The following is a 22,757-nucleotide window of genomic DNA, read 5'->3' as shown; positions in this document are numbered from 1 at the left end:
TCATCAAAGTTGTAAAACAAAAACAATACCCGTTCTTGTCTTAGGACAACTTTGATTAACTTTTTTGATCCACTTCAAATGCGGACTACTTTATATATATACTCTAATAATATATCACTCAAAATAAAATAACACTGAATAACACAGAAATGAAGAATAGAGAATGGACACTGAATAACACAGAAATGTAATATTTACACAATTTGAAGCATTATTGATATGTGTAGCAAGCACCACTAACATGTAACTGAATCAGTGCAAGGCAATATAAGCCTTGTACCTTTTCTCTGTCTTCAATCAGCCGGTAGACCTTGACAGCCCCAGGGAACATGAAGTCCCCATATAGGACTGGCTGGTATGGGACCACCTCCTCAATCTTGCACCCAAACTCCTGTATGTGAGTGTGGAGGAGTTGGTCAAACCACTTCCTGTCCTCATCGCTGACCAGTCGATCCTGGAACACCCTGCAGCTCTCGTGATACCAAAGCTGCAATAGCTGTATTTTATTCTGAGGAAAGAGAGATGATACAAAAGATTTTATTTGAATAGATAACACGTATCTATAAAACTGAGACTTATTAATGGTGGTACCTCTATTTTCCCAGCCTCTGCCATCAGGATGCCCTGGAAGACTTTTGAGAGGTCCCTCAGGTTGAATGTATAGTGGGATTTAGCAGGTGTGGGTAGGAGAGCAGAGGTAAGAGTGGAGTATACCCTGATGGTGGCATCTACTAGTGGCTCATTAAATGGTTTAATTTCTGATACTTTCTCTAGAAATCATAGATACAAAATGAGTTTGTGTGAGAAAATCCATTTTGCAAGTGAGACATATACAGTATGTCAATATAAGCTCAATATTTCTCATTTTTATTTGTAATAAAATACTTGATATTTGTAAATATCAATAAGAAATTTGACATTTAGTGGTTTAGTCTTTCTCTTCGTTCTCTCTGTCTATCTTTCTGTTTCTCTCCCTGTATCAAGCTTACTGCCTGGGTCCTTTTTACTCATATTTCCATCTGTAAAAAAATAAATAAATAAACTAAATGAAAAATAAACAAATCAAAACATCATTTAAAATTCTACCAAAGCTTATGACAGATGTTTCCTGTTGGAAACCCACATTGAAATACATTCATATCTAGATGCCCACATGATGACTGTCACTCACCCATCCAGCTCCCCAGGATGGTGGAAAAGATCTTCTTCTTGCTGGTGTCCTCCATTTCAGTGAAGGACAGGAAGTTGAAGTGGCGTGTGAAGCGTTGAGTGATGGGGTTCCTGCCGCCACCAGGAGGGCCCATGGCACATGCAAAGTTTATGTCAACAAGGTTTTTAAAGGTGCCTGTTAAACACAGAGGATGAATCAGAGTTTGTACAAAGTACTTTTGTGCACCGTCATTCAGGAATGCTGCTTAATATGTCTGTGGAAACCATGGAAACCAACAAAAGCATTTATGTGAAATAGAAATCTTTCTGTCGCTTTTGATCACTTTAATGCATCTTTGTTGAATAAAAGCATTAATTTCTTAAAAAAAAAAACAGATTGACCCAACTTTTCAAACACACCTATCTGTTTTCTGTCATACCAGCCTCCGTGATCCATCCACTGGCGCAGCAGTTCAATGGGAGGCTGAGCTCCATATGTTTCCAGCATGGGCATGTTCAGATCATCAATAAAGAAAATAAAATATTTTCCCAAAGGAGGCCCAAACACACCTTTACGTCTGCAAGTAAGATATGTGTATATACTAAAAATCTAGTAATATGTACAGAGAAAAAATGTATTAATAACAGACTGATGAGAGGAAGAGACAGTGGAAGTACCTTCTGTCAAGTTTGCTGTCAATATAGTCTTGAGTCTGGTTGGCGGAGGTGCGAGCAGAGAACATTAGGAAGTGAGTGATGTATTCAGCAGGCATGTTCTTAAGAAGCTTGTCTGATATGGTCAGGGTCTTTCCTGTGCCAGTTGGCCCGATGCACAAGACCTGACAAATCAAAAGAGGAAACAAGCTTAGCAGCACATGCATATGACATTAAGTTGACTGCATGTAGACTAAGAGTCAGAACTACCCACAGGCTTCTTATTGGAAAGCAGCATGTCTATCAGAAAGGACATGCGAACAGTGTCGACTGTGGGCACAATGATGTCAGAGTAGCTAGTTTCTGGGGTGATGACCACTTCCTGGGCATATTTCATCCAACTGACCCATTGAACCTGAAGCATTTGAATAATCAAATGAATAGATGATTATTGTATCATTTGAAAATGATTTAATTTCTTTTAATCAAAAGTATCTCTCAAAAATGGTTTGTAAATATTGAAAACATTCTCACCTTCCTCTCTTTTCCATCCTCCTCCTCCTCCTCATCAAAACAACTTATTCCTGCATCGTCTAAATGGTAATCGTATACTAGTCCCTCCTCAGGGAAACACAGTTGGACCTGTAAAACAAACAGACAAGGTTTGCAAAAAGCAGCTCTGAATGAATAAACTTACAAACAAGCAATAAAATTATTTGAATGCTCTGTGGCACTTCAGTTTAATTATCTACAGATGTAAATCATTGCTGATAGCACTGAGCTTCATGATAAATTTATGCTACTATTGACCTTTTCTTCAACCATCTTGCCCCTGAGCCATGAACTGAAACGTTGGCAGCTGGCAGCGTCTCCTGTAGCTCCAACACTCCATATGAGTGAAAAGATAAACCAGGGCTCAATCAGCTCCTGCAGCCGAGACACTTTCTCCTGGGAAGGGGGCTTCTTACCCTGAAGACACACACAAAATTCAGTTTAGCCATGAATAAATTAGTTTAATGTAATACTACTGTAATACTAAAAAGTTATCTGACCTCCCGTGGGATGAAGGGCTGAAAGAAACAGTCAATCAGTTTGAGCAGAGAACAGGTAAGATTGCTGTCCATCGAGGTGATCACCTCCTTCACTGATTTTCTGACAAACTGGACTGAGTCCTGAGGCAGCACATAACAACATCTCAAAATCTTATAGACAATGAACTACATACCTTACGATATGTTCACTTTTATTTGATCAACTGATTTTGATCAGGCTGTAATCAATTTATAGTATTTAATTTAAAAATAAAAAACACTTCAGGACCAATCACCTGTAAGAACCTAGTGAAAAGAGAGTTGAATTGATCTTTGTAAGGCTGAAACATGTCAGGGATTGTGCGGAGCCAACATTCTGTGAATGGAGTCAGACCCAGAATACTGGGCTCAAGATATACCATGCCACAGCGAGAAACCGTGGCAGGAGATGCCACTGCCAAATCCTGCACCTCAAACATCATAGTCATCACCTGAGGGTCAAAAAATTGTCACAAAAACACAGAAAATTATTATTATAGTTACACAAAAGAGGTACAACACTGAGAGCTATTAGCAGAAATTCTCATACTTCAGAGAGTTTGATGATCTCTCCGGAGCTTAGACACAGTTTCTTGTTGTCATCCAGAACCGTGTTCATGTTCTCAATCCACACAGCATCCACAGGTCCATCGAACATGTACCACTTCTTCTCCTGGTCCATGGAGGCAGCTCCATCCCGAATGAGACAAGACAGTATACCATCTGTCCTGTAATTTAACAGTTACTGTTAACAACTTGCAGTATTTTTTTTTTCAAGATCTTTAAGGGGGCATCGGATACCAATTTTCCGTAAGTTGGTTTTATTCTTTAGGGTCTTCATGTAATGTCTGCAACATACTTTGGTGAAAATTCCCCAACTGTAGTATAAAACAATACCTTTGTCCCTTGTCAGAAGCAGCTCTGTTCACAGCGATCCATTTTGGTGCATGTCTCTTTAAATGATAATGAGCTACTAAAAATAAAACTATAGGAGAAAAACAACTGCAACTCATACAAGAAGAAAATTAAGACTCTCATGTTCACTTTTACATCCAACCTCAAAACACCTGCATTGCTTACGAGATAAAGCTGCTCGAGCACAGAGAAAATTGTAGACAGCGTACAACTGGCTGAGGGCTGAAATATGCTAATATGGGACAGTCCATCGGTGGTTGTGGGTGGGGCCTGAGCAGTATGAAATCATACCGCTCAGAAACTCAAAATGGCTTGATAATTGAGACTGTTTAGGTTTTTTGGTGATTAAAAAAAAAAGGAGTGAATGGATTTTTATTATTGTAGAGTGGTTGTGTCCACACACTGCTAATATGCAAACCATTTGAATCCAATTATACTAAGATTGGACAGTATAAGATTGGATATAAACTCAGGTCAACAAAGCACAACCAGAGCGCTGCACAGGAGGCTACATCAACCTGTACAGCACTGTTATTACAATAAATCCAGAGTGCACTCACCATTCATGAGTAAGCTGATCAAATTCTCCATAAAGTTGCCCCATAGTGATGGATTTTGGGTTGAGCACGTAGGTCTGTACAGACTCATATTCTCCTCCACTAACTGAGGGTTGGCCTTTCAGGGCTGTCATTGCTGCTCCCAGCACTTCATAACACTGTAAGTATGTGAGAGTGCATATAAGCGAATTTCAAAATCAGAATTTGCCATTTTTGTTGCAGCTTACCTTTGTTTTACCAGAGCCTGATGGTCCTACCAACATTAGACCATGTCTAACTACAGTGGTCTCATATAATTGAATACACTTGGTTATAAACCCTGCAAGACAAGAAAAACACTAAAAATGAATTTGCTGACTAACCAATTAAGCATTTAATATATGACCCCCCCCACAAAAAAACATTATTGTGCTGGAGCTAATAGACATCAAAAATATTTAGCGCTAACTGATAAGAATTCTACAAATTCTACACTATCAATTCGGCAAGAAATATGATGATTTGCTATTGTTTTCTTATAAATCACATAATTCTATTGCACACTCACCATCCACATCTTTAAGGCATTTGATTGCACAGACATTCCTGATGGACTCTTCTAGGGTACCATAGTCTATTGGCTCTTCACGGATCTTGGGGAAGAGGTCGGACACAATGCCATTGAAGAGCTTGAGGTCGTCTTGAAGGAACTTTGGTACATTGACATCTCTGATGGCACGCAGGCATATCAGCTCCTGCATAAATCATACAATTCGTTCAGCAGCAGGTGGTTTTATTTCTGTGGTACTTAAAGAAGAGATTAAACTGCAGAAAAAAGTTCAATAACTTTTATAAAATACTGCAGAGCAAACATGCATACAAATACTGTGTAACATCAAACCTCATTCATATCAGGATTTTCCCTCTTCAAGTTTCCAGCAGCAGAGATCACAGTTTTTACAGCTCTCATCCCAAAATCATAGTGGTCCTAATTGACAACATGCAACAAAGTGAATTTGAAACAAAACAAAAAAATGAAGTCTGGATGATCAAGCAGAAGAAGCAAGCAAAGCCTATTTTTCTTCTTTTTCATTTTTCTTTTCTGACTTTTCTATATAAAAAATATGTATAGAAAACATATATATATATATTTATATAGATAAACATAGCTGCACTCATGCCATAAAAGTCAAACCTGTGAGCTGAGCTGTTCCGAGGACAGTTTGAAAGTGCTGGTGATTTTTTTGGACAAGACTTTGGCATCACTGAAGCCAAATGAGTAAAGAGAGATCTCTGCTATCATGGCGTAATCAGGGATCATCATTGCCACGGGACGGAATAGAGCCTAAGGAACACATACAGTACAGTATTAATCAGTCTTTTTTTATTTTGAGCTTTTACATTGCTGCTGGTGAATTCCATACATTTCAATTACCTTTAAATTATCTGGTAGTTCAGTTCGACCAGCGTAACCAGGATTCATAGTGATGAAGACTGCACAGGATGGAACAAGAGGGATTTCCATGCCTTCAAATACAAATCTTTTCACCTGAACACAACAAACAGGACATCAGGGTTTTCCACAAATTTTTCCAATGAATTTTCATGATTTTCTAGTCTATAAAAATAAGGATAAGAATTAAAAATAATTTACTAGATATGATGTATGAAAGTTATGTAAAAAAAAAAAAAAAAAAAAAAAAACAAGCCTTCTGTCTTAACATGCACATATGATAGTGTTTAAATAGTAGGCCTGAAGTGTGTGATTTTACTCACTCTTTGCTGCTGGGCTTTTTGGATGGTTGTGATCTGTTGAGCCACAACTGATAAAACCTCTACATCAATTCGATTGAATTCATCAAAGCAGGCCCAGGCCCCTGAACTAGCTAAGCCTTTGAGGAACTTGCCCATGGCTATGAAGTCCAACTGATCAGAGCAGTTAAAAACTACAGTCTGGATGGCCAGAGCTTTGCCCAGGTCTTTAGTGGTCTCTGTCTTTCCCGTACCCGCAGGACCTGCCGGGGCACCTCCAAACTTTAAGTGAAGCGCACCAGTCAGGGTGAGGTAGCACCTGTGCGATGGAAAAACATTTTATATCATTTTAATTTCTAACAAAAAAGTATCCTGTAAAATACTTTTCTTTGAAAAGCATATGTACAGCTACATATAAATGAAGTTCAGTTTTCTAAATGTCACCTGTCTGTCAATGGAGTGATAACAAGTCGTCCTGAGTTACCAAGGTACTCATAACCATACAAGAACTCAGCATTCACTGCTCTGATGTACAGGTCATCACGCCAGTAATATCTATGAAAACACAAACACTAACAAGTGTACAGTAAACTGACATCTCTCTCTCTCTCTCTCTCTCTCTCTCTCTCTCTCTTCTCTCTCTCTCTCTCTCTCTCTCTCTCTCTCTCTCTCTCTCTCTCTCTCTCTCTATATATATATATATATATATATATATATATATATATATATACAACAGTTCATTCTGGTTCTTGAATCTGATTGGTTGAGAACCAAGATATTGTACTGGTATCGCTACAGGAATGCCCTTTCACTGTTTGTATCACTCTGCTTCCCCTATTTCTCACAGCGAGTGTCACGGCGGATGTAAAATAATACTGTTTTTATGTCATGGAATGTAGTCTTAAGAGTTTTTTAGGCGAGAATGTACTTGTTTAGACTTCAAATATGTGGTTTGTTAATAAAGATAACATCTATTTGAAAATTTGACTCAGTGTTTTCGGAGATCTGAGCTCCAGGGTGTCAGCAGCCCATCAGCGCTCATGAACCTGCCGAGAGCAGCCTCACCTCGGCCAGATCTTCTGGGATTTATTATTTGCTCTGATGCCCCCATTGTGTAAAAACAAAAGATATAAATATAATTAATAAAATCTAATGGACAGTCTTTGGTCTCATTAATCTATTATTTGTTCCAGAGCAAATAGTTTCTCTCATAATACTCTTCGTAATGCAATAAGTTTTCAATGAAGTAACTTAACGTTCCTTTGTTACTCGTTCTAAAGTGACGTTTTCGAATTAGTAACGAATCTTGAGCTCAGCTGTTAAACTGTCAAACAGCGATTCGAATCTGTGGCGGAAGGAAGTAGTTCTGCACAAAAGGGTTTTTAAAGACACTCTGTTGTTGTTTTTCTTATATATTTACACACTCAAACTGTTGTATAAATGCAATATCACACTCGTAGACGTGAGATATGGCTGTATATCGGCTCACTGTGTTTCGGGCCATAGGCACACACGCTTCGTCCCTATGGCCGAATGACAGCATGCCAATATACAGCCATATCTTACGTCTAAGAGTGTTATATTGCTCACACACACACACACACACACACACACACACACACACACACACACACACACACACACACACACATATTACTCCTTTTAAAATAATACTATTATAATGTTACAAACAATTTATATATATATATATATATATATATATATATATATATATATATATATATATATATTTTTTTTTTTTTTTTTTTTTTTTTTTTTTATTGTATAACCTCAGTTGGCTGATCCACTCAAAGTCATTGACACTGGACACTTTCTCCTCAACCAGCTTTGCTGCCACATCTTTAGCATGCACTTCGATCACAATGAGTGCTGAGAGTACCGCCCGTTGCATCTTTGACAAACGACCCCGCACCAGCTGCACCAAATCTCCCAACTGTTTGGACATATACAAACACACTTTAACTTAGATCCAATGTTTCCTCATCAAAATTTACAACTTTGTAATGTACAAAACATCCCCAGGAATGTTTAATTGTTTGCACTGTTGTACCTGTGTCTGTAGCTGTGGATAAAGCCTATCTGTAAGGTCTCCCTTATCCAGAGACTCTGACACCTCTTGGGTCCAAAATGTTTGACAGCCAGCGATCACCACCTGCCCGGGCCAGGACAACACCCACTCTGTACGAGGACGCTGCAGGGTTGAGACTTTATATTAAAACATTCACTGACAACATAAACTACTTGTTATTATAAGACACATTGTATTTAGGCTGTAACAAAAAATCGAGTGTACTTTGTAAATCTATGGTGATTCATACTGATTTAAGGGCCTTTTACATAAAACAAACAAACAAAAAAAGTTGTTTTAGCTATGCACTTTGTTAAAAATCCCTGACTTATCATCTTCAAAATAAGAAACAACACTTACCTCTACATAGACTTGCAGTGAACGACTAATGTTGTCTCTTACACTGGCCTTCATGGAGTTCTCCACTTCCCGCAACCAATGCTCCACATTCCCAGATGGAGACACAGGGACAGACAACTTGACTTCCTCTCCCTCAGCAGAGTACATGTGTGTGATCAGCAGATCCGACTGGAACTGGAGCTGCATGTTGTACAACAGATTTCAGAATTTCTGACATTAATTGAAAACTATATGTGGTGACCCTGGACCATAAGCTGTCCATTGATTTTGGGTTTGTTAGGATAGGAAAATATTTGGCTGAGATACAATGGTTTGAAAATCGGGAATCTGAGGGTGCAAAAAAATCAAAATATTGAGAAAATCACCTTTAAAGTTGTTCTTTGCAATGCATATTACTAATCGAAAATTATTTTTTGATATATTAACGGTAGGAAATTTACTAAATATCTTCATGGAACATGATCTTTACTTGATATCCTAATGATTAATGGCATAAAAGAGAAATCAGTAATGTTAACACATACAATGTATTGTCGGCTATTGCTACAAATAAATTTATGACTGGTTTTGTGGTCCAGGGTCACATATTATTATATAAACCAAAATGATATTTTCTGCCATGCTAATAATAAAGTAAACATATTACAGCAAATCAGACCTGTTGTATGCAAAAGAGTACTCACCCGGGCGACGTTCTCAAAACATTTGCGGAGATGTGGCTGCACTGCTGTTGGATCTTTAGTCTGAGATAAAATCTCCAGCAACTCATCATCTGATAAAAAGTAAAATCTACAACCAGACAACAAGAGAGTTCTTAAACAATTGCTTCAACAACTATTATGACCCTGCAGAGTTAGATTTAAAGAAAATATTTGAAAATTACCTTTCATGCAGTGTTTTACACAGCTCTAAGTGAATAAAAACATCCTGCAAAGTTTTAAATCTAAAAGTGCACCGTGTATAAAGTTATTCTCTTTCAAAAAAAAAAAAAGAGTCGACTCCGAGTCATGAAAACGAGTCGTTTTTTAAAATGACTCTTTAGCTGTTTCAAGGTGACGTCAAACTGAAACATTAGCATATTTATGCCCGTCCACTTGTTGTGTGCGCAGACCCATGAAAACTTGAACCTCCCCTCTCTCAAACGCCGTGGTGGATACCTGTGGAGAAGACGCTGTGCTCTGCACTGTGAGTAGAGATCCATTAGGGTACAGTTAGGGTATGTCGAAAAACTTCCAACTCATTTTCTCCTCCAACTTCAAAATCATCCGAAATCGCTGCAGAAGCACCGACCCAGTGTTCACAAAGTGAACGTGCAAGGATGGTTTCTCTTTCCAAAAATAAATAAATAAATAAATTTAAACAACGATGTAGGACGATTTTGAAGTTGGAGGAGAAAAGTGTTGGGTGTTTTGTCTTGAACTGTTGTACACAGAGTTTGCATGCGCATCACAGAGCTAGACAAGATGAGCAAAAAGTGTTTTATTATTATTTTTTTTAAGAAAATGACAGATCGTTTCGTTATATAAATTGCGACTGATAAATTATTTGCGACTGGAGAAAGGGAGACATGAACATCTTCGATGACATGGGGGTGAGTAAATTATCAGGATATTTTTATTCTGAAAGTGGAGTAATTCTTTTAAAAACTTGCCGTCATGTACTCTGAAGCCTACTGTAGCATGCAAAATACGTATTTAGATATGTGTATTGTGTTCGCTCCACGCAGCTTGTAGGTGTCTGTCTAACAGCAATATCTGTTCACTCACAATTGTCTAGAAATGTATGGATGAATAGTTAATGTTTGTGAATTCTAGTTACAAAAGTGATTTAATCAAGAGCAGTGAGAGATTTTCTCTCAATGTTGTTTGATTAACGTGAATGGCAGACAGGACGAATATTGGACCGCTTCCCCTTTAAGACAGAAGTCCGGATCCAATATACTGTTACATATGCGCTTTCTCTCGCAACTGTTCATATTCCCTTAAGACCTAAATGACTGTGTTTATGAGGATACTTTGGACACATTTGGACGGGCATTTGGATGCATATTAGTGTTAATGCAATCGTTCAAAGCCAATAAAGCGGCAAAAATGCTCACAAGCTCTATTAGCAGCTGATGCGTGGCTTACGCACTCCTCTCACACAGAAACAGAGACAGCGCATGCATATAGCTCTGTTGTTTGTTTTTCAACGTCCTAAAATCAGTTGTTTTAAACTGCAGTGCTTAAAAACGCATGCAAACATTAAGTTTTCGTAACCACGCGTACAGCAACATGACGTGAGCGTGCATGCTGTTATTCACATTTCTGCCTGCATCCCCATGTAATGCATGTAAGACTGCCACTGTCATTCAAATTAAGAAAAAGTATTGCCGTAAACAATGTATTTTCTGGCACCACGAAATAAACGATAGAGCATAATATGAAACGATAGACTTTTAATTTCGTCCATCCGATATATATTGTCATATCGCCCAGCCCTATTAAATGGCAAATTATTGTTTAATGAATTGCCCTGGGCCTTCCCTACTGTTGAATGAAACCATAAAAACTGATCATTTTTACCTGGGGAAGGCACTTCGTTTGGTCTCAAGGTATTCACTCAGTCCTTTCTGAACAAGCTCCAGTAAATTGTTACAGTCTTTGAGACTGGCCAATAGACGGGGTTCGGGACACACCTCAATCACCTGGACTCATAAAGACAATCACATCTCAATTCTTTGGTGAACCACTGACAAATCAAATATAGTATGATTAAGTAGTCTGACCATGCTCACCTTATTGTTATCATGGGCAGCCTTCATGATCTTCCTCCAGGTGCGCTCCATGGTCAGATACCTCTTCCCCTCTACAGGCAGCTGGCGGTTGATATCATCGGAGCTGAAAATAGGTTCCATATACAGCCACGACCGCTGACAGATGAGCCACTCTTCTAATACTTCCTACCAGCAGAATACCACAGTAACACAAAGACTTTTAGTTATTGTTTTTGGCGAAGACACCTACATGCAAACTAAACAAACATACAAAAGTACCTCACCCTGTGGATTTCAGAATCATACCTGCAGGATGATTGGCTTACCTGTGTCATTTTCAATTTACTTTCCCATTTGCTGATTCTCTCCTCAAAGGGTTTTTTATATGGGGAGAAGGCCATGCTCTGAGTCATTACAATGTGGTCATCCAGGAGCTGAGAAGCTTCATCTGGGCTCTTCAAGATGTAAGTCCCTGTCTCCTTATAAGGCATAACCTCAAACATCACTGTTGACCATTCCTCCTCCATCTTTATCAGAGCCTATGTATGAGAGCAGAAAATACTGTCATATGACATAATATATATATATATATATATATATACTAATATATACAATAATATATACATTAGGTAAAATAAATAAATTAATTAATTGTTAGCCTGAATGCACTGTAAGTCGCTTTGTATAAAAGCGTCTGCTAAATGCACCACTGACAAGATGAGCTTGTGATAATTCACCACTGACAAGATGAGCTTGTGATAAAACTTGGCTGTCTATGAAAAAAAAAAATGGGGATGTACAAGCTGTAGTTTTAACAAAAGCCCTGGAGCTGTCAAAAGTCCACTAGGTGATGCAAAACGTCAGCTGACAAATAAATGGAGATATCTGGGATTAGGTAACACTGAGAAAGAGTATACATTGCTTATTTTCATATACTACCTAACACACAGTGTTCTTATGTGCCTCATACATACAAAATACATCTGAAAAACAACTCAATGGGACAAATATTGCTCTCACTTGCTCAATAGCATATTCTTTTCCAGCCTCTTGAGCCACTTGGGTGATTTCCTCCACATGATTTTGTAGGCCCAGCTCCAGACAAAGGGAAAAAGTGAGGTTCGCTGTAGACTTTATATTCATGTTAATACGTTCAGAAAGAAGTTCCCAGTGGCGGTTCCGCATGCCAGGATTCCTTAGTCCCCGGATCAGAGGAATGAATGGACGGAACGCTTCAATCTTAGTCCGGATTTCAGATGCCACTTCTTGACAGGCTGAATAGAGTCAGTAATGATAAAAACATGTTATGAACAGTATGATAGGAACACATAATCTATATGTCTAAACCAGAGATTTTCCTTCTCCTTTTGTATTCATGAAAATTTAAACTTCACTTATAAAACAGGAAAACTTATTTCATTCTTGATGCTAGGTACTGTATGACACAAAAACATGCAATATTTGTTTGTGTCCTCTAACATTGTTTCCTACTCACCAGGAATGTCTTTAAACTGTTTGACACACTGGTGCATAGTCTTGTAAGCATCATTGACATTATACTCCAATTGTTCAGGGTTGATGGCTGACAGCGGGTCATTGAGCCAGCTTTCATGCCAACGCAGCCAATCAGATGTTGTCTTCCACAGGTCATAAAATGGCTGAAACTCTTTGTTCAGCTTCTGTAGCTCGGTGTACTACACCACAACCATAAAACATATACCAGAGATTTTTCAGTTTTAATGTTCTAAGAAAAAGTATGGTCTCATTAATATCATAGAACGAAAATGATAAAACAATGAATCACTACACGCAAATTTCCGTGTAGAGTTAACCTACATTAGACACTGGTTTGCCAAAGAGTCGTTCACGGTTGTTGTAAAGCTGTGACATTTCCTGACACTCTTTCAGCTGCTTGCTCACTCTCCGCACCTCATGGTCATGTGCCACCTCATGCGCTCGCCCAAGGTTTGTGTAACCAGATAATCCAGCCACCGTCATCTGAAAATGAATAGAGGTGACTTAATTGCAATGCCCAGAGTGATCATCTATTTAAGGCAAAACGATCATTCTTGACTTTATGAGTCTGACCTGCAGGACATTCAAGAGATCCAGGAAGCTGTTTTGGTCGACAAGCTGGATCTTAAGGAAGCGTTCTTCATCCTCAGCATGTTGGGCTTTCACTCTCTCCATCTGGTTCAGGATCATCCAGGGCCAGGCCATTGCTGTCCACCTACACAACATTTAGTATTTAGGAGCTCAGCTACTGAAGAAATGTGATATAGATGTGTAGAATGGCTGATTTTAGATTAGTTAAAAGCAACTGTGTTAAAACACTATTTAATTCAAGTTCAAGGCAATGATGAACTCACTTCTCATTGACATCCTCATCAGAGAGACTGTAGAAGAATTCATCTATGAGATCATAATCAGACATAGCTTTGGACAAACACTCCTGCAGGAGGCCATTAGCAGAGGAAGACAGAGAAAAAAGTCATTCAGCATTAAATGCAACAATGCAATGAGGATTTTTAAGCTTTAATCAACTTAGGGACTTTAAGCAACAGAGGCTGATGGAATGGAAATGGCGACAGGAAGTCAAGTGTTAACTTCTGTAGCCAAAGGACACAAAAACTACTAAGCAACAATAAAGAGGATGGGATGATGGATCATTTAACCATTTGACAAAGTACAAAAACGTCATTTAAAAAGCAAGACAAGTACTATCAAAATTAGGAAGATGTGGCCAGTGAGTATTGCATGTGCTCTGATATGCCACATGGTGGCACCGTTTTCTGTCACTTCTCCACTATCCATTCCCAATAAAGGCGAAACACAAAGGATGACATTATTAATAAATATTAAAACAGTGACTGTACTTCATGTGCTTTGAGTTGCTCAGGGAGTAATTTCATCCATTCTCTCTGCTCTATGAGCTCCTCAATGCAGCTGGGTTTCTCTGACAGCTTTCTGCTGATGGCTTTACACTCCGTACTTGCCTGAAACACACACAATATTACATAACAGTGATACATTCAGACTTGATAAAAAAATTTCTAGTCCTAATGAACACTGACTCACGTCTTGTATCTGTTGATGTAACCTCAGAGCGAGTCGGTCCAGCACTGCACTGGCGAGGGCTCTGTGTTTCTTCACCAGGCTTTGCCGAATGGCCTCCACGCTGACTTTAAAGGGACCTATGATGATGGCAGAAGGGATGGACTGATTTAAAAGTTCCATCTCCCTCAGGTGCTCCAGAACTTCCTGCTTCACTTCCTGAACGGTCTGGTTCTCCTGACTGTGCAACCTTTGAGACAAAAAAATATAAGCAGAAGGACAATCCTTGCTCTGTAGTCTCTCAGTTAATTAAAAAAAAGAAAGAAAGAAAGAAAAACTAGCAAACATTATAGAGATTTACTCTAGGAAAGTGTTGATATCTGAATTATGGAGCTCAAGGTGGCATTCATATTCACGGGCGTAGGATCTGAGAGGTATGATGGCCTGTTTCAGGGCCAAACTGATGCTCTCCCTCAGACTGTTGACATCAGGTTCCCACAAGGCCACTGTATCTAACACGTATCCAACGACGAGCAGGTTCTTCATTACAAACTGAGAGAATGGGAAGGAACAAAAACAGAAAAAAGCCTTCAGAAATATAATAATAATAATTTAATAAGCATTTTTACCAAATAATTCTGGCTTTGTTTAATAATGTAGTCATTAAAAAAAATCATTAAATAAAGTAATTTCTTCATAAAAAATTATTTATGTACAAGCAATAAGATAGGGAACCTTGTCTAGTTGAGGTATGTTGTGTGTGGACAGGATTCCTTTATCAAACAGGTTGATAACGGAGGTTTCAAAGCTCTCTAGAGGAGTGCTGTAACCAACACCGGTCTGATCAAGTACCAAATCCACTGAGAAAAGGGGTTTCTTTTTTGGCCTGCATAAAATAATGTTGGATCATGGATAAGTTACATATAGTACAAAACAATGGCACTCTTATTTAGATCTTGTTTCTTTTGACCCTTTATATAGATAAGATGATATATACCTCTTAATATACGGTATATGTAAAAAATAAAACAATTTAATGTTGTACAACAACAGAACCACCGATTTAGATTTTATCATTTAAGAAATGTAATATAAAGCAACATCAAACATAATCCTACAAGCATATTTAATAAGCAGTAACCAGGATAATGAGAATTCACATACTTGTATGGGCTGTTTATGAGATCAGGGCCCCAGGTCAGATCTTTGGGGCATTGTAGGACATTGTGGCAAGCATCGAGCAATAATTCGGCTAAGCTGGCCAGGGAATCCTGCACCAGGAACCTGAGTGTGTCCTGCTGAATGCTGCGTATCAGTGCCATCAAGCGACACAGTTTAGACATGTGGTAAACATCCCAGTTGGAAACAGAGAGATTGTACCAGTCACGACTTCCATGCAGACTAGACGAAATCCCAGTACATAAAGTGTCCAGCCATGACTCTTGTAGAAACAACTGGATCTGAAGGAAGACAAAGAGTGTATGATTACACAGAGGCACATATGTATGTGTATGTGTATAAGGTGACAGGTGGTATACCTGTGCGTGTTTCTGAGACTGTGCCGACTCAAACTCCTCCAAGCTAAGTGACTTTGTGAAGCTGAGATGAAACAGACTCATTTTTGCCACCCTGTTGCACTCTTCTCTCACTATGGACAGCACAGTGATCACCTCAGGCTTAGTGAGCAGAGTATTAAAGACAAAAGCTGCACGGTTCTTCTCAAAAGGATAGTCAGGCACTGACACAAGGCCTAGAAGGAAAGGAGACAGCACGTTGTGGGTGGGCCCATAAAATAAATCAACAACATCAAATCCCAGACTGTCTGAAAGTCTCCTTTCTTTTGATGTCCATTTCTCTACCTTTCTCAGGAACTTTCTCTGGTTCTTTTTGAGGAATTTTGATGTGGGGGAACTCTTCTGGGCTTTCCTGTACCACCTTATCAAAGCACATCTGGTTCATAGTGTGAATATACTCCAAACGAAGCTCTTCCTCCAGCTCCATCACACACTCCTGTAAACTGTATAGACATGTGTTTATTGAAAAACAAACTAATTCAGCAGACATCAGTAATTGTTTACATAATTATATGCTGTGTTTTCTGGAATTACACATCTGATGCTGATGGAAGGTGCAGATGATTTTTATAGGAAACTCTTAATGTTTTCATTTAATTTAATGTCTTAATGATCATACTTTGGTGCAATGGAATAAATATATATATATATATATATATATATATATATACAATTCTTTTTTTTTTTCAAATGAACAGCATTTATTTGAAAAAGAAATATTTTGTAACATTATAAATGTTTTTACTGTCAGTGTTGAAAAGAAAATGTAACTGACCCCAATTTTTAAAGGTAGTGTATAAAAAATATAATTACAGGGTGTTTTTGGCCCACATATTTAATTTTTTTAAATGTAATTTTAACATCCTTGCATACATTGAAATGTAAAATTATACTTGATCCTATTATTATTTTAATTCTTCTCACTGTTTAAAATGGAGGCCTGGTGTGGAGACTGCATAATTTCTGATGCGTTCTAAACTGGAGGGGTCAAGGGTGGGGGTGCCACTCCAGACTAGCATACAGTCAATCGAAAGATGGTACAAGATCATGGCCTCAGTGTACTGTCTCAAGTCCTGGGCAAACTGGACTCTCTGGGCAAAGACACGTGGGTCCTCTGCACAAAACAGCAGCCTGATCCTGGGAACCCAGAATCGCACTTCTTGCAGTGACAAAGCCCCTGGGAAAAAAAGAAAACATAATGAAATAAAAACAGAAGTCAAATATAGTGAATATTGTGGATCGTGAAATAGAAACACAATGGTTTATGAAAGTTTACCTACATCACTGAGTAAAACACTCGAAACATATGTTTTGTGGTTTGCAGCCGATTTCTATTTGATGCTATTTATATGATATAAAAGTCTCTTAAGTAGGCATCTAAACATTTTTTATTTGCTTTCATTCTCTTCTGGGATGAGCCTATCATGTGACAATGTCATTACTTTCTATTTCAACAAGAAACTCATCAAAATTGGGGAAAAAGTGCTCTTCAAAAGGTTTCATGTCGTGTTTAAAACAGCCAAGGTTCATGAATGGCTACTGAACATGCCTTCTCTCAGTCCTCCATTCAAAATACGTTTTCCATCAGAATCTCGAACCCATCCATTACAGTCTGCTTTATGCACCAAGTACTCCTTCTTCTCCTGGCTGTACTGTAGCACCCCAACCAACTGCCAAGAATACTCCAAAGCTGGGCTCTCTGGATCCACTACATGGCAAACACATGAAGAACAGACATTTAATTTTTCCCACATGTGCCCATATGGCTCCCACTGGATGGGCTATAAGATTAATTTATTTTCAGAATGAACTACAAGACAAATGATGGGATCCATTCGACTACAATATGTCAGGTATTTCCAGAGGGTTTAGACAGCACTGTACCAGGTGGGATGCTGTTTTTTGTCGGCAACAGGGCTTTGGCAGGAACAGGTTTGCGGTCGATGGAGCCTTGCTCGTAACCTAAAGCCAGCCATTCCTCTGGCGTACGGCAGTCAAAGTCCTCATTGTCGAATATCTGGTGTTACACAAAGCAATTTAGACACAAAATGAGCCACTTGTACAAAACACACAATTATACTGCCAATGAAACAGAAAGATGCAGGATTTTAAACTGAAGCATCTACAGTATGTGGACACCAAAATGAAGGAAAAAGCCACAAGCAAACTGGGACATTAAAATATGAATATTTCATAAATATTTCATTAAAACAGTATACAAGAACATGCATGACCTCCAGAGACAGGTAGTTTGAAACTGGTGGAATCGTCTTGTTTTTAAGCATCAGCTGGTTGTTATAAATGCCTCGCTCTGCCAAAAGATTATTGATATCCAACTTCTGATACTCCCTCCTACGTCTGGGAATTAAAACAGAAACCAGTATCCACCAATTAAATAAATCCTGGCTGATTAGAAATATTAATTTCTTGAAAAAACATTTGAACTGTACTGTATTTTTAAATTATAAAAATCTCAACAATTGACTATTTACAGCACAACACACCTTGAGGACACGTTGACCCTCTTTTCAAGTGACTATTTTCTTTAACCTGGCATTATTTTTTTTTTTATTTTTTTTATGATAAAACATGTCAAGCATCCTGTCTATGCTGGCATCTAATTTGCTTAGCAAAACACACCTGGGGCTCATTTTTGGGTTGTGACCCAACAGTTGAGAAGCATTTGCGTAAGATGTTTATCTGAACCACTCACCTCTCAATCTCAATCTTACGGGGCACATGTCCTGGAGGGCAAACATAAGGCATCTGAACTTTTGGACAGTAACTTCCAGGGTGGAAGTCTGTCTCGTGCTGGAGTTCATGCCATTGCTCCTCCATAGCACTGGGCGGGACAGGAAGCATTCTCAACATAGATTCTAGTAAAAAAAATAAATAATAATAATTAGTATAATTAGTATCTATTTAATATAATTAGATTGTTGTTTGATTTCTTACTTTTGTGGGAGTTGGACTCGTTTCCTGCCCGGCACAGTAAACTGGTGCTCACTGGGTCTTCCGTATATGACTAAAAACAGTAGCATTAGTTTTGGTGATCATATTTAACAAAACAAGTTGAGTATACTTTTATGTTTTCATTTACATGTATGAATGGGTAAGGCCCTATCTTTTCCACAATCCAGAAAATGCAGAATGAATTGCAGAATTCAGTCATAAAAATGGAATTTATACTGTATAATGTGCCAAACTGTATGTTTAACATTTTATTTGACATTAATTAATTAATTTGTTGTACATTTGTGATAATGTGTATCATAAAACAGAATATAAAAAATAAAAACAGAAAACAGAATTTATTGTAAAATTTTGATATAATATATATGGTTATTTTTAGGAATTCAATTGATTAGACTTTGTTTGTTCAACTTGAAAAGATAAAAATTGAATTCAACAGAATTTAATTCAAATGCAATCCAGAAAAGAATACACAGGGAAAAACAAAAAGAGAATTGACCCATCGGTAAGCCCCACCCCCCTTCATTACTGTTGCTCCCTCTGACAAATAAATGGAGCTGCTCACTGTCTCACAGTGACAGCTGTCAGTGTGAAAACCTTGTCTCACAATGTTTTTGCACAATTTTGGACACAGAAGGGCCACCATTTAAGTGGGAATTAAATAGGAGGGATATATAAAAGATTTTCAAACAAATGGTGGGTAACTCGATGCAAGGATTTACAGATCACAATGCAAGCAGGAGAAGTCTCATGTTACGGTCGTCATGATCGCAGATGACAACATCCCGGGTCAACACTGTTCATGAATCGCCAGAGTACGATTAAATGAATGTACATTTAACTAGTTTAATATGGAAAGGCACTGAAATGTAGACCTTCATTTATGTGTTTTTGACTTACACTGTACATGATGTGAGAAGAGTTTGCTATTTAGGTTTGTAATAGCATGGACTCACTAACTTTAGCATTAGCTGGTTTTAGCCAGAGATACCTTGCTGAAACGCAAGATAACATTAACGTTCTGAGCAGATTAAAATTGTAACTTAATAAGAGTATGACAACCAGAAAATGAACTTTTTTGTCTTCATTGGGATTGGGTTGAATGTTTAGGGACATTTTGCTCTGCTTTGTTTGGGTTTAAGAAATGTAAAAAAATTAATTCTATTGCCCATCCTCTCAGGATACCTAGAATCAGAACCACAGGCACATCATTTTTCCATTTTCGTAGCATAAACATCAAACTGATGAAAGCTACGGCTCTTCCAATGTTTCTCTATGGCACTGAAACCTTAAGATGTCCAAGTTTCGCCCCCCTTGCAACTGATATTCGACTGCCATTGGCTCATCTGTGTTTGAGTGGAGGGGCTTACCGATGGGTCAATTTTGAAAACAACAAGAACAGGAACAAACTAATATAACGAGAGATAAAAATAAAATGGATTTCATAGGGCCCTTAATGAGAAAATAAAAATGATAGAAAGAATCAGTAAAAGAAGAGAAAAACTGGTTTACCGGTTGCAGACTTGAGCCTGATTTACTTACGAGATTTGAGAATATGCAGGGCAAAGGGGTCAGTTTGTGCCTGTGATGTCCTCTAGGATGAATCATCTTAGATATAGATGGATGGTTTTCTTTCTGTTTTTTTGTCCATAAAAATAGAATTTACTGTATAACATGCAGAACTTCATGTACAACACTTTATTTGACATAAATAAATTAAATGTTTTGTTTTCTAAAATTTGTGTTGTTAAATATGTATCATAAAACACAGAATACAAAAAAGAAAAAAACAGACAACAGAATTTGGGAAAAAAAACTGGAATATAGCAAAAAAATAGAACAAATTCACCTGTTCTTGTTGACTTACATCTGGTCTGCTAGCAACAGATGAGGTGGCACTCAACGCAGGCAGTTCGTCCCTGTGACGTCCTCTTGACACACTTGGAGGGAGAGGATGAATCCTCTCAGATCCAAATGGATGGTTTTCTACCTATTTTTTGTCCATAAAAACATTAATTTTCTGAACAGCATGCAGAATTTCATTGCCATTATTTGACAATAATAAATAAATTAATTAATAAAATGTTTTTTCTGTTTCTAATTTTTAATAAAATGTGCATCATAAAACACAGAATACAAAAAAATAAAAAATAAAATAAAAAATAAAAACACAATAAAAATCCCATAGATGTACACTGATGGAATGTTCAAATTAGAATAGTTCAAGACTATTGGAGTAATATTTCTAAGCAATTTAGACTTATTAAATCTATCTATCTATCTATCTATCTATCTATGTGATAGACTGCATGACCTTAAAATCTTCAACTTTAAGCTTTAAAAACTAGTTTATTTAAACTTCTTCAAGAACACCTTCAAATTAAGCTTTTAAAACCACTTCAAGCAGGTCATGTTTTCCCAAGCCACCCTCAAAATCAATTCACAAACTTTACTTTTTTAGAAGCTAACAATAATAAGCTTAAACTGAATAACAGTAAGTTTTCTTTCTCAAGCCAGTAGAAGAGATTTAGGAGAGGTTAACCTGGTGCCGATTTGTGCCCGGTCTACTAATGAGAGAAGAGGCGGTATTTAACGGGGGAAGTTCGTCTCTGTGACCCTCGCTTGGGGGCTGGACGGCTGGACGGTGAGGACCAAACATCCCGAATTCCGGACGATTTTTTCCCGGCTGTTTTTTCTCCATATTCGCTTATCACGAAACCGTCAGATAAGAAACAAAAGTTACACAAAAAGTATCTGAATCTCATTATAACCAGGCACTGATATAAAATATCAAACACTGAATTATATAATAATACAATATAGAAAAATATGATACTATGTTACATTACGGTCGAGTTAAACATAATTTAAACATAGTTAAACATTTTTCTTGTCATTTTAACATAACGTTACCTCACTTCAAATCACAGCAGGCTCACTAATAAACACGTGAACACGTACCTAACAAACAAACACTCAAATTTTCTCTTTTTTGAAGATCTCGACGTCTTCTGGTAAAACAAACGCGTATCGTGAGTTTTACTTGCTTTGCAGTGTTTAAACTGTCATTTAGCGACGCTGCCACGGTTGCCAGGCCAACGCCGTGCACGCGGGGTTTGTTGTAGATTCCGGTGCACGAGACTAGACCGAGCGCTTCACAATCCTTTACTGTAGAGAGCAAAACACACATTAGTCTGCAGGTTTATAGAGAAAATAAAGAATATATGTTCTTGAGATCAGTTATATTTTTTTGAGGTTAAGCTTTAGTATAAGGTCTAACAAAAAAAGCCAAAAAAATAAGTATTTGATGATGTAAATAATATAATAATAAGTATGTTTGTCTTTATTTGGTGTCATTCGAGTTGTCTGTGTTAAAAAAAAATACAGATAGAGTGAAAATTGCTACCAATATCAAATTTCAGAGGACACAAGGCTGTTCAAATGCTCACAGATCAATCTGGATTTACCGGCTATTTAAAAAGTTAAAAGAATTGGTAAAATAGAAAGAGCAGTTGCTATGCTGTACAAACTGGGCAATAGTAACTTCACTGTATTGATTGCACTTTATTTTTCTTACAGTTAATTTATGTTTCATTGTTATAAGGTTTTGCAAAATATTTATTGAGAACAGATATAATGAAGCAGTGTATTTATCAACTAAAGACTGACATGTGTAACCATAAGGTATTTATAATAATAGGTAAATTAAAACGTAACATTTAAAAAAATAAAATAACCAGGAAAAAAAATAAATAATAATTTTTTTTTTATTAATTTGCTTTTATCCTATATTTCATAATATTATATTATATTTCTGTTCTATCTAGTTACATGTTCTTTTTTCATTTTATTTAAAAAAAAGCACAATATAATACA

At 37.5% G+C, this 22,757-nt stretch overlaps 1 protein-coding gene across 1 annotated transcript in view; it reads right to left on the bottom strand.

Moving 5' to 3' along the window:
* Positions 1-22,035, bottom strand: part of LOC109105285 (dynein axonemal heavy chain 1-like) — a 37,494-nt gene extending 15,459 nt beyond the window's left edge. The window contains 49 exon segments of the mRNA XM_042733887.1: positions 281-508; positions 592-770; positions 990-1,019; positions 1,172-1,345; positions 1,570-1,727; positions 1,828-1,988; positions 2,078-2,218; positions 2,338-2,445; positions 2,614-2,772; positions 2,856-2,975; positions 3,131-3,325; positions 3,424-3,601; positions 4,349-4,503; positions 4,573-4,664; positions 4,893-5,079; positions 5,226-5,312; positions 5,520-5,669; positions 5,760-5,873; positions 6,101-6,395; positions 6,521-6,631; positions 7,867-8,030; positions 8,148-8,288; positions 8,526-8,705; positions 9,209-9,314; positions 11,090-11,211; positions 11,302-11,466; positions 11,607-11,819; positions 12,301-12,554; positions 12,776-12,974; positions 13,117-13,278; positions 13,369-13,510; positions 13,650-13,732; positions 14,157-14,276; positions 14,359-14,584; positions 14,696-14,886; positions 15,070-15,220; positions 15,499-15,794; positions 15,873-16,084; positions 16,194-16,351; positions 16,833-17,085; positions 17,449-17,616; positions 17,793-17,925; positions 18,143-18,266; positions 18,622-18,784; positions 18,864-18,933; positions 20,424-20,516; positions 20,731-20,871; positions 21,424-21,587; positions 21,843-22,035. Coding sequence (XP_042589821.1) covers positions 281-508; positions 592-770; positions 990-1,019; positions 1,172-1,345; positions 1,570-1,727; positions 1,828-1,988; positions 2,078-2,218; positions 2,338-2,445; positions 2,614-2,772; positions 2,856-2,975; positions 3,131-3,325; positions 3,424-3,601; positions 4,349-4,503; positions 4,573-4,664; positions 4,893-5,079; positions 5,226-5,312; positions 5,520-5,669; positions 5,760-5,873; positions 6,101-6,395; positions 6,521-6,631; positions 7,867-8,030; positions 8,148-8,288; positions 8,526-8,705; positions 9,209-9,314; positions 11,090-11,211; positions 11,302-11,466; positions 11,607-11,819; positions 12,301-12,554; positions 12,776-12,974; positions 13,117-13,278; positions 13,369-13,510; positions 13,650-13,732; positions 14,157-14,276; positions 14,359-14,584; positions 14,696-14,886; positions 15,070-15,220; positions 15,499-15,794; positions 15,873-16,084; positions 16,194-16,351; positions 16,833-17,085; positions 17,449-17,616; positions 17,793-17,925; positions 18,143-18,266; positions 18,622-18,784; positions 18,864-18,933; positions 20,424-20,516; positions 20,731-20,871; positions 21,424-21,582 — 7,611 coding nt within the window. The 5' untranslated portion in view covers positions 21,583-21,587; positions 21,843-22,035.
* Positions 22,036-22,757: the final 722 nt, after the last annotated feature.

Source organism: Cyprinus carpio, chromosome B11 (genome assembly GCF_018340385.1).
Source record: "Cyprinus carpio isolate SPL01 chromosome B11, ASM1834038v1, whole genome shotgun sequence".
NCBI lineage: Eukaryota > Metazoa > Chordata > Actinopteri > Cypriniformes > Cyprinidae > Cyprinus > Cyprinus carpio.
This window is presented reverse-complemented; position numbering and strand designations above follow the sequence as displayed.